The sequence below is a fragment of the Aulonocara stuartgranti genome, assembly GCF_965226115.1.
Source record: "Aulonocara stuartgranti genome assembly, chromosome: 10".
Taxonomy (NCBI): domain Eukaryota; kingdom Metazoa; phylum Chordata; class Actinopteri; order Cichliformes; family Cichlidae; genus Aulonocara; species Aulonocara stuartgranti.
In genome coordinates this window covers 35084622-35099109 of record NC_138946.1, presented here as the reverse complement: position 1 = coordinate 35099109, position 14488 = coordinate 35084622, and the positions used below count along the sequence as shown (strand labels likewise).

Below are 14488 nucleotides of genomic sequence, written 5' to 3'. Positions count from 1 at the left end.
ATTTAGATAGAAAGCATTTACATAGAGCATAGAAAAGCACTGTATAAGAATAAGTCCATTTGCATTACATTAAAGTTTGAGGGAGGCTTTGTCACACCAAAGCCCCAGCCAATCTAAATTTAAACCACTAATGCAAGGTGATAGGGTGAACCAATGCACCACCTTTCCACTCAGAATCAACAAAAAAACACTATCATATATGGAGTCTAGTGTTAATTGATGGATCTGATCAATAATGAGTGTAGAAAGCCCCTTCAAGTGTGAGTTTACAATGCAATGTATTATTTTGAACTATAGAGAAAAGACTGTCTTCCCATCCACTTCAACAAATTTCATCCACATTTTTGCTAAAAGAAAAATGATCAATGATTTTAGGAAAATAACTGAGATTCCACTTAAGAAGCAGTGAACTTAAGGTTGAGAAGCACAGACAGACCACAAATTTTGAGAGATGTTGTGATCTGCAATTTAAAAGAATGTCACGTTCACCTACAGTTTCACTATAGCACTTCAGGCAGTGTGTATGAAAATAATTTGCAGATGAGCTCTACAATGACATGAAGAGGGGATTTTATTCTGCAAATCAAAAGCAGCAATTGTTAACTTATTCAGTGTTCAAAAAAAGTTCTTCACTCACAGTGTATCTTGACTTCCACTGTGCAGCTCTCTTCTCCCACATCATTGCTGGCTGTGCATTTGTAGAGTCCGGCATCGTCCTTGGTCAAATTCCTCAGTGCCACAATCTCTGGGGTTTTGAAATCTGATGTACCAAGAATGACAAGACAGCATCTAAGAGTGCACTACTGTTTTATGGTGTTGTTTGAAAAAGAGTTGATTTCTAGTGAAATAAATGTACCTAAAGATGAGTTAACATAAAGAAATAGCCATGGCCTTTGTACAAATCTTTGCTGTTTTTAAAAAGTAAATACTTTTGACAGATTCTTTATGCAAGCTAAATGTACTTGAAAAAGATAAAAGGAGAACAGAATAACTTAGATTAGTCAGAAGTCTTCATTTATTTAAGAGCTGAAACATGACTATGCAGTAAAACGAGTATGTAATCGGTTCTGTTTGTTTGTCTTTATGTTAGCATGCACAGCATCTAGTGTCCACAGTTTAGCATTTTTCAGATTTGGCATCATGGTAGAATTTTTTTGAAAATTGAAGGTCAGTAACACCAAATGTGAAAATCATTAAACAGTTTATATTACCTGCAATTTTTTATAGATCATCTTCAAATTCCAGAACAATACACTTGACCTTGGGGGACGTGAGTACCGAGGTTGGATAAACAAAGGTCAAAGTTGACCAGATCGAGGTATATATATTTTGGGCATGGAGAGAGCTGTACAACACACTTTTTATGTTTTCATTATGATGCCCTACCACATCACAATGATGTGTGTGTTTTGTTCTTTTTTGCTTCGTTTCAAGGTTTAAATTTTTGTTTTAAAAAGCCCTAGGTACATCTGACAGACTTACCTATCAGTGTCAGTGGAGGCAGCTTGTCTACATATTTGCCTTCGTCCAGTACTTTTTCCCATTTGTAATGGATAGGATCAGAGCCATCAGCGGACTTGCAGCTCATCTTAACATCACTGCCTTCCAAGAATTTGCCCTCCATCCAGCACTGTGGCTCAGATGGCTTCACTGTGGACATACAGTCAGACAGACACACAGACATTCTCAAAATGCTGTTGAGTCATGTGGCAGGGTGTGGTTTGTGGCTCAGCTGCAGGGGAGGGGTGGAGCAGAGGGTTCAGGGTGCGGAATCAGCCTCAGGTGTGAGGCTGACTCAAACTTGAGCTCCATCATCTAGTCATGCCTCCTCGATAAAAGATGTGCTGGGACCTGAGGTGGGACCTAGGGCTACAAGCAGGGCAGATGAAAAGTTGTCCAGTTAAAAACAGTGCAAATAAAAACGTGTGCAACTGCAAACGCTGTTGGCGGGTACATCATTTCCACAGTGGTGCCAAAACCCAGCGCCTCCACTGGCAGAACCAAGACCGGCCCAGCCAGTGGAGGCGCTGGCCTGGATGGTGGGTGAGCTGGTGGGTATGCAGTAGGAGCAGGAGGTGGTGTTTAGCCACCAGCTGGAACAACTGCAGGACCAATCTGAGCACTGGATGGGGCTTTTGGGAAGTCTGGTAGCTTGGGCTGGCCCCCGCCAGTGTCCCTCTACTGTATGGGGGAGGGAGACGACCACCCCCCGCCTTCCTGGAGGTCTTGCGGGCCATGGCGGTTGTGTACCATTGGTTGGAGGAGGAGTAAGTGCTGATTCTGCTCCCGCTGCTGTCTGGCAAAGCCCATGCAGTGGCTCTCAGCCTGCCCGCGTGTGAGCAGCAGCTTTGCAGATGTCCAACAGGGCCTTGTACCACAGGACTATCGCTGGCGGTTCTGGGAGGGTCGGATGGGGCCGAAGGACTAGCCTTTCCCCTACGCTAGTCAACTCAGCGAGGCTGTGGCTGTAACCCAGGTCCGCTCAAGGGGAGGCTCGCATCATGGAGCAGGAGATCCTGGAACTGTTCATTGCGGGCTGCCCATGGAGACCACAGGATGGATCTGCTGCCATCGCCCAGGCAGCTTGAGCGCCTCGATTTATCTCTGCACAACTGGGGGAGGCGGCAGGGCAGCCCCCTATGCCACCTAGTAGCTGGCCTGGCTCAAATAAACCCATCTAAAAACAAAATTGATCAGTTTTTGGACAACATAACTCCTCCAAAATTATTAGACACTCAAGCAATGGCACTGGATTCGCCACTGACACCAGGTGAACTCCAGGAAGCCCTGATAAGTATGCCCAAGAATAAGGCTCCAGGTCCAGACGGCTTTCCTGCAGAATTCTACAAAGAATTCTGGACGATTCTAGCACCATTTTTTTTGCAGAACGTTGCTGGAAATCAAAGAAAAGGGCAGACTTCCATCAAATATGAATTCTGCAAACATTAATCTCCTGCTAAAACCAGGCAAAGACCCTGTATATCCCTCAAGCTATCGTCCAATATCCCTTATACATGTAGACCTTAAAATAATCTGCAAAGCTCTCTCAAAGAGACTAGAGAAAATAACCCCCCTCTTACTTCATCTTGACTAAACTGGTTTCATAAAAGGTAGGCACTCATCAACAAATACAGGTAGATTACTTAATTTGATAGACTACTCATACAGTAAAAACATCGAAACTACAATATTTTCTTTAGATGCAGAGAAAGCATTTGACAGAGTTAACTGGAAATTTCTATTTGCAACTTTACACAAATTTGGTTTTGGATCCTCTTTCATTAACTGGTTAAAAATATTATACAATTCCCCAACAGCTTGTGTCAGAACAAATGACCAAACATCCTCCAGCTTCTGTCTCCTGAGGGGCACCAGGCAGGAATGCCCACTCTCCCCTTCACTGTTTACAATTTTTATTGAACCACTAGCAGCAGCAATTAGACAGAATACAGTAATTAAGGGCATAAAATACAAGAACGTGGAACATAAAGTCAGCCTTTATGCGGATGATGTGTTACTTTTTCTCCAAAATTCACAAACCAATAGCTCTGGTGTGATTGAATCTACAGTCCTTCCGATAAATTGCTCCTTCCATAATTCTTCTTCTACACCACTGCAATCGGGAAATATAAAATATTTAGGTATTAATGTTTCTCCCAAGCTTGCAGATCTAACTAAATTAAACCATATCCCACTTTTAAAGAAGGTAGAAGGTGATCTGGCTAGATGGAAATCTCTACCCATATCACTCATGGGAAGGGTTGCCGCTATAAAAATGATGGCCTTACCAAAAATAAATTATTTATTCTCAATGATCCCAACTAAACCACCACAAGATTGGTTCAGATCCCTAGATTCATACATGTCCAAATTCCTTTGGAAAGATAAACCCCCACGTATAAGCTTAAAAACACTACAAAAGACCAAGGATAAAGGAGGATTAGAACTACCTAACTTTCAGCACTACTTCTTAGCCAACAGGCTTCAGTTTATCTCAGGATGGCTAAAACATACCCTCTTAGATGAACCTTGGCTAGATGTAGAACAAGCACTTTGCAATAATCTAGAGATTTCAGACCTACCATTTATCAGCTCAAACATCCAACGAAATGAATGCTTCAAAAGCGTCAACATCAGCGCTTCTCTGACAGCATGGTGGGAGTTTCTAAAATTGACAGCGTCTTCATTAATCCCATGCAAAAAATAATAATAATAATAAACTAATATAATCATATTGCTGTAAGCGGGTTTCTGTAAGGCAGACTAAATCAATATGTTGATCAGCTACTTAATCATTTACTAACAGGACTCTTCTATGACAGCATGGTGGGAGTTTCTAAAATTGACGGAGTCTTCATTAATCCCATGCAAACGTACACCTATCTGGAACAACCCTGACATATTACAAAACAATAATATGATAAACCTTTCAGATTGGTGTTGTAAAGGAATCAAATACTTGGAACATATATTAGAAGGAACAGAATTTATTCCATTTGACGGACTAGTTACACAATATAGGATCAACAAGAAAAGATTTTTAGAATATCAACAAATTAAATCCATAGTAAAAAAGAAATTTAAACCGGGTCAAGTTGAACTACAAACACCACCAAGTGTGGTTCAATTTCTTACTCTTAAAACCCCCAAATTACTATCCAAAATATACAGAATGCTTTCTAAAACAGATGAATCAATATCACTTCCTATTGCAAAATTGGAAGCAGATTTATCAGTTAACTTAGACCAAAACTTCTGGTCTCAGATTTGCTTAAAAACCTTTCATTTAATTAGAAATCCCAGTCTTCAATTAATTCAATACAAAATACTACATAGAGTGCACTATACAGGTCATCGGATGTTCAAGATAGGCTTTATGTCTATCAACAACTGCTCACACTGCCAAACCAATTCACCGGACAATTATATCCACGCTCTTTGGTTCTGTCCACCAGTTCAGAAGTTTTGGCGCGAGATATGTGAAGACTTATCAAAGTGTCTGAAATGTAACATTCCAACTTCCCCCTTAGTGTGTTTGTTGGGCAGCTTAGATAATGTCACTACAGATAAGAATATGGCCCATATGGTTTTCACTGCCCTATGCATAGCCAAGAAAACAGTCCTCATGAACTGGAAAAATAAAAATGATCTTAATTCTAACCAATATAGAATTTATCTAATAGATTACATTAGTCTTGATACAGCCTCTGCCACCACAATAGATCAATTGCTCTGGGCTCCTTTGATCAGCTCCATCACCTAGTGGGGGTGGGGGGTCATAGTTTGGTCCCACCTTTGCTGTTGTGATTGGTGTGGGGGTAGGGACAGGCTTAGGGCGTCGGGGGGTTCCCCAGGAGCATCTTCCTTGGGGGGCTCAACCTGGGGTTGCGGCCATGGCCTATTAAGGGCTCGGTTGGCTCTTAGGTGACGGTTTCCTCGTGGCTGCGTACAGTGGGGCTAGGGGAGGGTCTGTGCTGACGGACATGGGTTACTGACCTGGTAGCCTGGCTGCCCCTGGGTGGGTCCGGGACGGGCGTGGGGTTCTGGGGGTGCTCCGTCTCTTGGCTGGGGCCCTGGCTGGGCCTTGGGGGCTTGGGTCCTGGTTGGTGTGTTGCCGGGGTTGTGGGTGGGTGGGTGTATGGGGGCCCAGTTCTGGCGCAGGGTGCTGCCGGTGCATCGAGCCACCTGGGGGGCTCTTCAACTGGTGGGGGAGGCTGTTACATCTTGCAGGAGGTCTCCTATCTTCAGGAACTCACTCTGCAGGAGGGGGAGATACAGGAGAGGTGGAGGAAGATCTCAGCCTGGCTGTCTATTGTCTTGCGTAGTCTGGAAGATGAGTGGATGGTGGGGTGGGTGCAGTTTTCTCTGTGGTGGGGTCGGGAAGGCTGTCCCGGGCTCTGTGGGGCCAGGCGGCGCTGCTGAACTGGGCCCCGGTCCGGATGGGCCTGGGCCCCCTTTCCCTGGCGGGTTGCAGAGTATGGGGGGTGCCTACTGGGGTCAGCGGGGGAGCTGGCCCCAGGGAGGGGTCACTTGCCCCTCCCTTCCTTCCCTCCCCATCTCCAGCTGCCTCCCTCTTCCCGCTCCACCACAACCACCCACACATGCAGGGCCTTGGGGTAAAGGTGTGTCACCAGGGTGCAGGGGAGGCATCCCCCCCCTCTGTCCCCTTCTGGCTGCCTCTGCCTCAATTTTATCTCACAACTTAGACATTCACATTACTCACACTCTCATTACACATACATATAGGATCTTGGGGGTGGCCACGCTACACAGAATCCAAATTACCATCAGGGTGTACACCTCACCCCTGGCGCCGTTGCCCACCTCTCAATTTTAAATGCATGTAGACATTGAGGGCTATCAGGAGGGGCTATGCACTAACCAGCTGCTCTCTGGCAGGTAGCTCCATGCCCTCCTGGGTTTTAAATGCACCTTAGGACACACATGCATCAACACTACATACGAGCGGGCGGAGGGAGGTTTGGAGTCTTCACACACCCCCGTTCTCTGCGGCCTGCTGGAGCTAGGAGGAAGAGTTTGCCATCCGATTGGGGTCTGGAATGTGGGGCCTCCCTGCTGCTGCCGAGTCAAGGCAGTCTGATTCTCTCCACCCCAGGGAAAAGGGTAACACTACCTGGTTCTGGGTGCAGTTTCCCCCTCCAGGGGCAAGGGTACCTAAACCCAGTTCTTAGAGTACACTTGGGGAGTGTGATCGTGTGTACAGTGTCTCTCTATGTCTGTCTCCACGTTGGGTGAGTGTGGAGTAATTGCATATGAGAGCATGAGGGTGGGAATGGATGTTTGCATCTGTGTGTGCCTGTATGTCTGTGTCTATATTTCAGGTTGGGTATCAGACGCTACCTCTCTGGGGACATCTCAGGCCCTCCAAGGTATGGAGGCCTATCTCCCCCAACACCTTCCCCTGCCAGTGGCAGACGCCCTCAGACATCGGTGCGTTGGTGGTTCTTTGTGTCCGGGGATGGGCGTACAGGTACACACCGGCTCACTCGTCGGGGCCTGGAGCCTGGAGCTCGCTCGGGCCACTTCGGGGGTGGGGTGCCCTCATCCTCTCGGCCTGGGGCTCGGTCACTCTGGCACAGCTGGCTGCTGGCGAAGCTCACGGGCATGTCACTGCAATCCCCCCTGAGTGCGAGTGTAACTACCGCCCCCCCGGAGTGAAGCGGAAAAAAAGTGCGAGAGAGAGGGTGAGAGAAAGAGGGAAAAAAACCACGGCTCGGAATAAGGAGCTGGCTCGCGTCGTTCACTTCAAAGAGTCAGCTCTAAGAACCGTTTTGTTCGCGACCGACACATCACTACTGTGTTGGCTAAAGAAGCTGACGCTTGCATGCAATGCTTTGTTGCCAGCACAAACTAGACAGACCGTGGTTGGTTTTCTGAAAGAGCATTTAAATGGCCCGCCCCTCCCTCTTCTCCTGCCTCCAAAAATGAGAGAGCAGGCTACTATGGGGAACATGGCTGCCACTGCTGTAGACACCAGATAGGCAGGTCATGGGCTGGGTCCCCTCCCACACCTGTTGCTGATTCACTGCCTGTCCCTCCCACAGCGTCCTTCCCATGGCTCCGCCTCTGTGAGGCCCTGGTCGGTGGAGGTTGACTATCAGGTGGTGGATGTTGAAGAAGCTTCCATCCTCTCCTCCGGTGTTGCCCACCTGTCCCTGGGCTGCCCCCTGCTGGTCCCCAGGCACAGTGTCGGGTGAGATGGGTCCCTTCAGCCCTTGATTGGAGCATGCCAGGTGTGGGAATTAGCCCTTCCTGAGGTGCCATCTAGTAGAGTGGACCTCAAGGTTGATGCTATCATGCAGCCTCAGCACCTCCTGTCTCAGGTGCCGCTGCTGCGGCCTGATTGGTCTGGTTGCAGGCAGTCGTGTGCCCTGCCTCCCAGCATTTATGGTTACCTGCCCGCAGTTGGTTGCTGCCGTGCATGGCGGGAGTAGTTGCCTTGCCTTTGGCCCCTCCTCCAACGCCCCCCCGGACAATGTTGATTGTCAGGAGGTTGATGTTTCTGACGCTTTGCTCCGGTCAGACAACCAGGGTTGCCTGATGGGACTGCCTGTCTACCCTGCGGCCACCTTGCTGAGGGGCCTATGCAGGCATGTGGAGATGGCCATGTTCAGTTGAGGCGGGGAGGACGCGGAGCCTAGGCTCAGCTGTCCTCCAGCCGCCCTCCTCCCTCCTGACATCCTTTGAGTTGGGCCTAGCGGCCAGCACTGCTGTAGGCTGTGTTCCCCAGGCGTATTGCCCGTGCTTCGCCGGTTTTATACGCCAGTCGGACCTCGCTGCGTCTGATGGATTGGCCAGCGGTTGACAGTTCTCCGGCCTGCGGCGCTGGCTCTCTCTCTGGCAGATTGCCCAAATGTTGTGGCTCTACGTGGCCGGCAGGGCCAGCTTAGTGAGCTGACACCCCCGACAAGCCATGTCCCTCGCTGCACTTCCCATGGGTGCTCACAGACAAAAACTACACCCTTTTTGGCTCCTACCTGTGCGCTGTCGATCCTACGTGCTGCACAATAATATTCAATATTTAGTATTTACTGTTATATTCACATAGATCATCGCAATGATGTTGTTTATTATACTCTCTTCTCAATCGAGAATCTGTGACAAGATCTGAAAACTGCTGTTCAGAAACGCTGTCCATCTAATCTGACTGAGCTGGAGCTGTTTTGCAAAGAAGAATGGGCAAGAATTTTAGTCTGTAGATGTGCAAAGCTGGTTGAGACAGACCCTAAAAGACTGGCAGCTGGAATTGCAGCAAAAGGTGGTTCTACAAAGTATTGACTCAGGAGGCTGAATAATTACACACACCCCACTTTGCAGTTATTTATTTGTAAAAACTTTTTTGGAATCATGTATAAATCATACATGATTCCACTTCTCACGTGTACACCACTTCCACTTTGTATTGATCTTTCATGTGGAATTCCAATAAAATGGATTTATGTTTGTGGCCGTAATGTGACAAAATGTGGAAAAGTTCAAGGGGGCCAAATACTTTTGCAACCACTGTATTAATCTCTGTCTCTCTTCCACAGCATGTCTTTATCCTGTCTTCCTTCTCTCATCACAGCAGATGGCCCCGCCTCTCCCTGAGCCTGGTTCTGCCGGAGGTTTCTTCCTGTTAAAAGGGAGTTTTTCCTTCCCACTGTTGCCAAAGTGCTTGCTCATAGGGGGTCATATGATTGTTGGGTTTTTCTCTTTATGTATTATTCTAGGTTCTACCTTACAATATAAAGCGCTTTAAGGCGACTATTGTTGTGATTTGGCGCTGTATAATTAAAATGAATTGCATTGAATCCAATGCACAGAACTGTATAGACCCATCTTTCCTCACCATAAGAACTATGGGGCTCCACTAGACACTGTGTGACACTTCTGCCACTCCCATCTCCAGCCTAGCAGCTGATTCTTTCTCATCTATTTGTCTAGTTATCACAAAAGAGTGAGAATGGAGTAGTGGAACCTACACCGATTTTTCAAAATAGTCAGGTTGTCCTACGCAACATACACATCTCTGGACTGCTACCAGGCCTGCTACATAACCTTAATCATCAGGCAAAGGTGAAAATTTGTTTTTTCAATATCCTTGTCATTTCCTAGGCTGTTGTCTTCACTCCTCAAGTCCAATATCTTGTTTGTCGCTGGCTCTATGTGCTGTAGGCATTTCAATTTCCATTTTTAATTTCAAACCTATGGTTATATTTCTGCTTCTTTGCCCGGGCCAAGTTAGGGTTACCTAGAACCTTTTGTTGCTTCTTGGTCACCACATGGTCTCAGGAATCTGCTTTGTATCAGGGGAATTATGCGTGGCTTGCTGCCTCCCTCAAGTCCCCAACAATGTCTTTTGATTCAGCATCTAGAGAGTTCCTGATTATATTAGGGATGGGTACCACCTCACCTCAAGATTCAGCCACACCTACTTCCAGTGATGGCCAATCCATCTGACTTTGGCAATGGCATGATTCCAGGAGACAGCAATTCCTCTCATGCTAGAAGATACTTGAATCACATTGGCCACACAATGCACATCTACATATGAATGGGTTCTTCTCTTTCAGTGACTAATTCCAGCCAAGTGGCCTATCTACCTCTATACCACTTTTTGTTATGGCTGGCTGTAGTCCTTGGCAATCCAGATACCAGCGATTCCAACCTCTTCTGAGTTACTCTTAGGTGTGAATCCCGATTTTTGAAGATGTAGTGATCTCCACTCCATTCACATATCTTTACTTCCTGATTTATGCCAGGACTGTTAGTCCATATCACATAGTTTCCAGTCAAATCCTAACATACAACCCACCAAAATGGATGAACAGCCCCTTTGGTTCCTGGTTTAGTTTGTTGGCCACTTTGATTCCTGGTTCCTTCTACCTTGGAATAGGCTAAACTGCTCTTCTTTTACCTGCACATCCCTCTTCTTTAACAAAATTGTCTCCAGTATGTCAAACTCATCACAACACTGCAGTGTCCTTTTGATGGTCACGTGCCTTTATCCACACTCTCTGCCCTGCATGGAACTGGTCCCACCCAGTCTTTCACAAAAGTGCATTGATTTAGCTCCTCTATTTGGGTCTTGAGACCGGTCTCGAGACCACTTTTACGTGGTCTTGGTCTCGCTGTCTTGGTCTTGCATTCTCAGATCAACATCGTCAGATGCCTGACTGACAACTGTATAAAACAAAAACTACACACAATATTCGAAGCACATAGCGCACAGTCGTAAATTCCCCCTAATTTTGGTATGATCCGAGCTCAGGCACTAGGCGACTGAGCACAGCACTTACGCATGTGAGCGAGGGGGGAGAAGCTGCTGCCTGCGAGTTTGCTGTAGGAGAAGCGCAGACAGGCAGACAGAGGAGAGCTTAAGTTTGACCAGGTACCAAAGCAAATCATTCGTACTGTACAAATAATGTAAATATGGCGGTGTATCACAAAAGATTGATATCAAACTATCACTTGACCCATATTACGTTACTTGCTCTTCAAGTGAATCAACAAATGGCGAAATGCAAAGCTGAACAACAACAATGTTGGTTTTTTTAGAGAGTCTTAGCTCACATGTGTGTGTTTATTTCATATTTTCAGTTGTTTCCCTCCACGGCTAAACAAACTCTCTAAATTGGTTTCAGTTATGTACTGATGAATACAACAATGGACATAAGGGGCTTCTTTCAAAGAAAAACTCAGGTAGATGTTATTTTATATATTATGCTTTGTATGTTGTTCAGTATATTTCTATGCAAAACAAGAGGAATTTCAATACACAGCAGTATATTCACAGCTGAAACCAGATATTTTAGACACTGTTGGAAAAAAACATCAAAAAATTTTTTTACTGTTAAACATGAATTTAGAGTAAACTTGTTTTGTTTTAGATAAATAAATATTGAAATATCTTTTGAATTAGTTGAATGTCAGAATAAAGAGAGAGAGAGCTGTCTATTTTTATCACTTTCATCAAATTTAGCAGTACATATACACTAAGTTTATTGTTAATTAATAAGAAACTCCAGACGATTCCATTCTGAGCTGAAGAAGCTTCTGATTGGTTTGTAGAGTCCATGTGAGTAAACTGGTGGCACAGCTGTGGATGCATATAAGGCAAAACACAGAGCCTGTTTCTGTGACATGGGAAAATCAAGAGATGTCAACCAAAACACCAGGAACAGAATTGTGGAGCTCCATAAGTGTGGCTCAGTTTGAATACAATTTGGTGCCATTTGCAATTAAGAAATACAGATAGTTTCTCTCTTTACTCTTAAAGTTAACAAATATGTTAACAAATCTAAAAAAATAAACATTTAGTCTGATTTGATGTTACAATTAAAAAAGTGTTTTTATCTGAAGAGTAAATATCTGGTTTCAACTGTATATTTGATGATGTTGGTGTTTGGCTTGATTGTCAGCACAGAGAGAGAGAGAGAGAGAGAGAGAGAGAATGAGGACAGACCAGAGAGGGAACAAGACACACATGTTAGTCACATGGTTGTTTGCCAAAACTCATCAGAACATGTATCCAGTGCCTACTGTATCTTTTTAGATACAATATGTTACTTTCAAATTCTATATTTATTACATTTTGCAGGCTTGTTCGCACAACAAGGCTAAGTTATTATATAAACATTTCTGAATCTAAATAGTGGACTTTGGTAGAATTAAAAAATAAGTGTAGTGCAGGTCTATGAGGATTTTTAGGTCCTCAGTAGTCCTGATTTTGAACTGTTGTAGTCCTGATTTAATTCCGGATCAGTTCTGGGTCTGGTTGAATTGGGGTTTAGTCCTCGTGTCTTGATACAGCCCCGACTTTGTTCTGCCTCGCTGCTTAATTAAAAAGCTAGATTAAGGTGTCCTGCATATGTGATATATTTTTTTTTCCTATATGAAGTCATTCTTTTTTGAACAAAACTCAAAACACAGCCTATTAATCTTTCAGTAATTTCTACCCTCACTTAATTTCCTTACGCTGCTCATCTCTCACACAGTGGCTCAGCTATGCTCCAATCCCTCCATATTGTGGCCAAGCGTGCGTCTGTCCTCTTGGTTTCACTCTCGGTCTCGGTCTTGGTCTCGTCTCGACTTGGTCTTGTCTTGGTCTCGGTTTAGGTGGTCTTGACTACAAGTCTAGCCAACAGTGCTAATCGCTGCACTACCATGCTGCCCAGAAATCAGATAAGCAATGGAAATTATTCTAACGCCTATATTTTGCTAAATGAATGATAGCCTGATTCTTATTTAGCACTTTTCTACTCTCTAACACTCAAATCACTTTATACAACATGCCTGACTCATTCACACTCTGAAAGATGCATCAGAAAGCAACTTGGGATTAGTATCTTGCCCACAGATATTTGGCACGGAGACTGCAGCAGTGGTGCAGACTGAACCACCAACCTTCTAATGAGTAGATGACCTGCTCCACCTCCTGAGCTACAGCCACCCTGTCTTTGTGCGCACAGACATGATCCAGCTTCACACTTGGCAGATTAGTGTCTGTGTGGCTGCAGGAATATGAAAGATAACAACGCATTATTACACATGATTCTGAATAAAACAAATGGTACTAAGTGTTGTAGCTGAACAGAGAACCATATATGATTTTGCTGAAATTATTTTTGAAATGATATGATTTTTCTGATCTGAATATAATAAATAAAAATATATAATCTATATAATAATTCTAATAAAAGGCCTTTCACTTAGATTTCATATGGAGTGGCTTGTTTTTGCAAAGATGACCTTGGAAGTTGTGTGTGCATGTGTTTATGTGAAAAGGATGGGAGGGGCAAGTGAGCGAGTGACACCAAGGAGCCACTTATCTAAAAGAACGTCTGACTTTTAAAATGTGTGATTTAATGAAAGTAATTATATTGTGTTGTGTGATTAGTAAGCACAGAGTTTTGAAGAGAAAAGGTGAGAGAAAGTATTTGAATGTGTTTAAAACAAAAAGGGATTTTGAAGAAATACATTTTCATATTAGAATGAGCTAACGATAGATCTAGTTAAAGTAAAATAGCATAAACTAACTTAAAGTATTTTCATATGTGACTGAATGTTCATACATAATGGACTTTTCTCTGTTCAGAGTATTAGAAATAAGGTATATAATGTAATGAAGTGATTTTAAAGTTTAAACTTTTTTTTAAACCATGTATGTGGAGCAGTCAGGTAGAATGAGAGAGGAAGATAAGGACATCAGCTGATTGGATGTCACAGTGGGTGAGGCCAGATGTCATTTCAGAAGATATCCAGAAAGACAGGGGGGGCAGGTATGAAAGTTGAAAAGACACAGAGGTTCTTTCCTTTCAGGTGCCAGAGGGATCAACTGCTGCCCAAACTGTAAACCTGCAAATTGGTTTTGGCTTTTCTCTGCTCATTTTTGACAAGTTAGATTATGGGATAAAGAGGACTTTCCAGTCAACACTGAACACGGGAATAAATGCAGGAATATTAATGGTAGCTCCTCTATTGATCATGGCAATTGTTATTTCTGGGATGATTTTAGTGGCCTGGAAAGGAGGCTCCAAGGAATTATAAATTTATTAATATAGCTAGGATAACCTGTAAGAGCTATTTGCACCAATAAAGAAGAATCCTCAGACTTTTTAACCTTCTGTGAAACAGTAAAGTATATGTCCACCATTTAGACTTTGTTAAAGCGATTTAACAGGAGCAAAGCAAAAACAAAATGAAATAATAAAAACATCATTAAACAATTATTAAATACTTTAACTATGTTTATCTAACAACCTGCTCCGAGCTAATGCTGATTTTGTTCACCCAACAGGAAAGCAGATGGGCATTTAGTGGAAGTATGATGCAAATCAAAATACTTTTGAATGAACCATCAAACAGCAAAAATGAGCAGATGAAAATCCAGAAATTCAAAAATCAATTCACAGGTTCAGAGTTTGGACTCTATCTGCTGGAATCGTCTGAACTGCTCACAGAAGACGAAAGGGAAGAACCCAAA

General features: G+C 44.1%; 1 protein-coding gene across 1 annotated transcript in view; it reads right to left on the bottom strand.

The window, feature by feature from the left end:
* Positions 1 to 14488, bottom strand: part of LOC309715586 (CXADR-like membrane protein) — a 118764-nt gene that overhangs the window by 11081 nt on the left and 93195 nt on the right. The window contains 2 exon segments of the mRNA XM_082548840.1: positions 638 to 760; positions 1483 to 1650. Of these exon segments, the coding sequence (XP_082404966.1) occupies positions 638 to 760; positions 1483 to 1650 (291 nt within the window).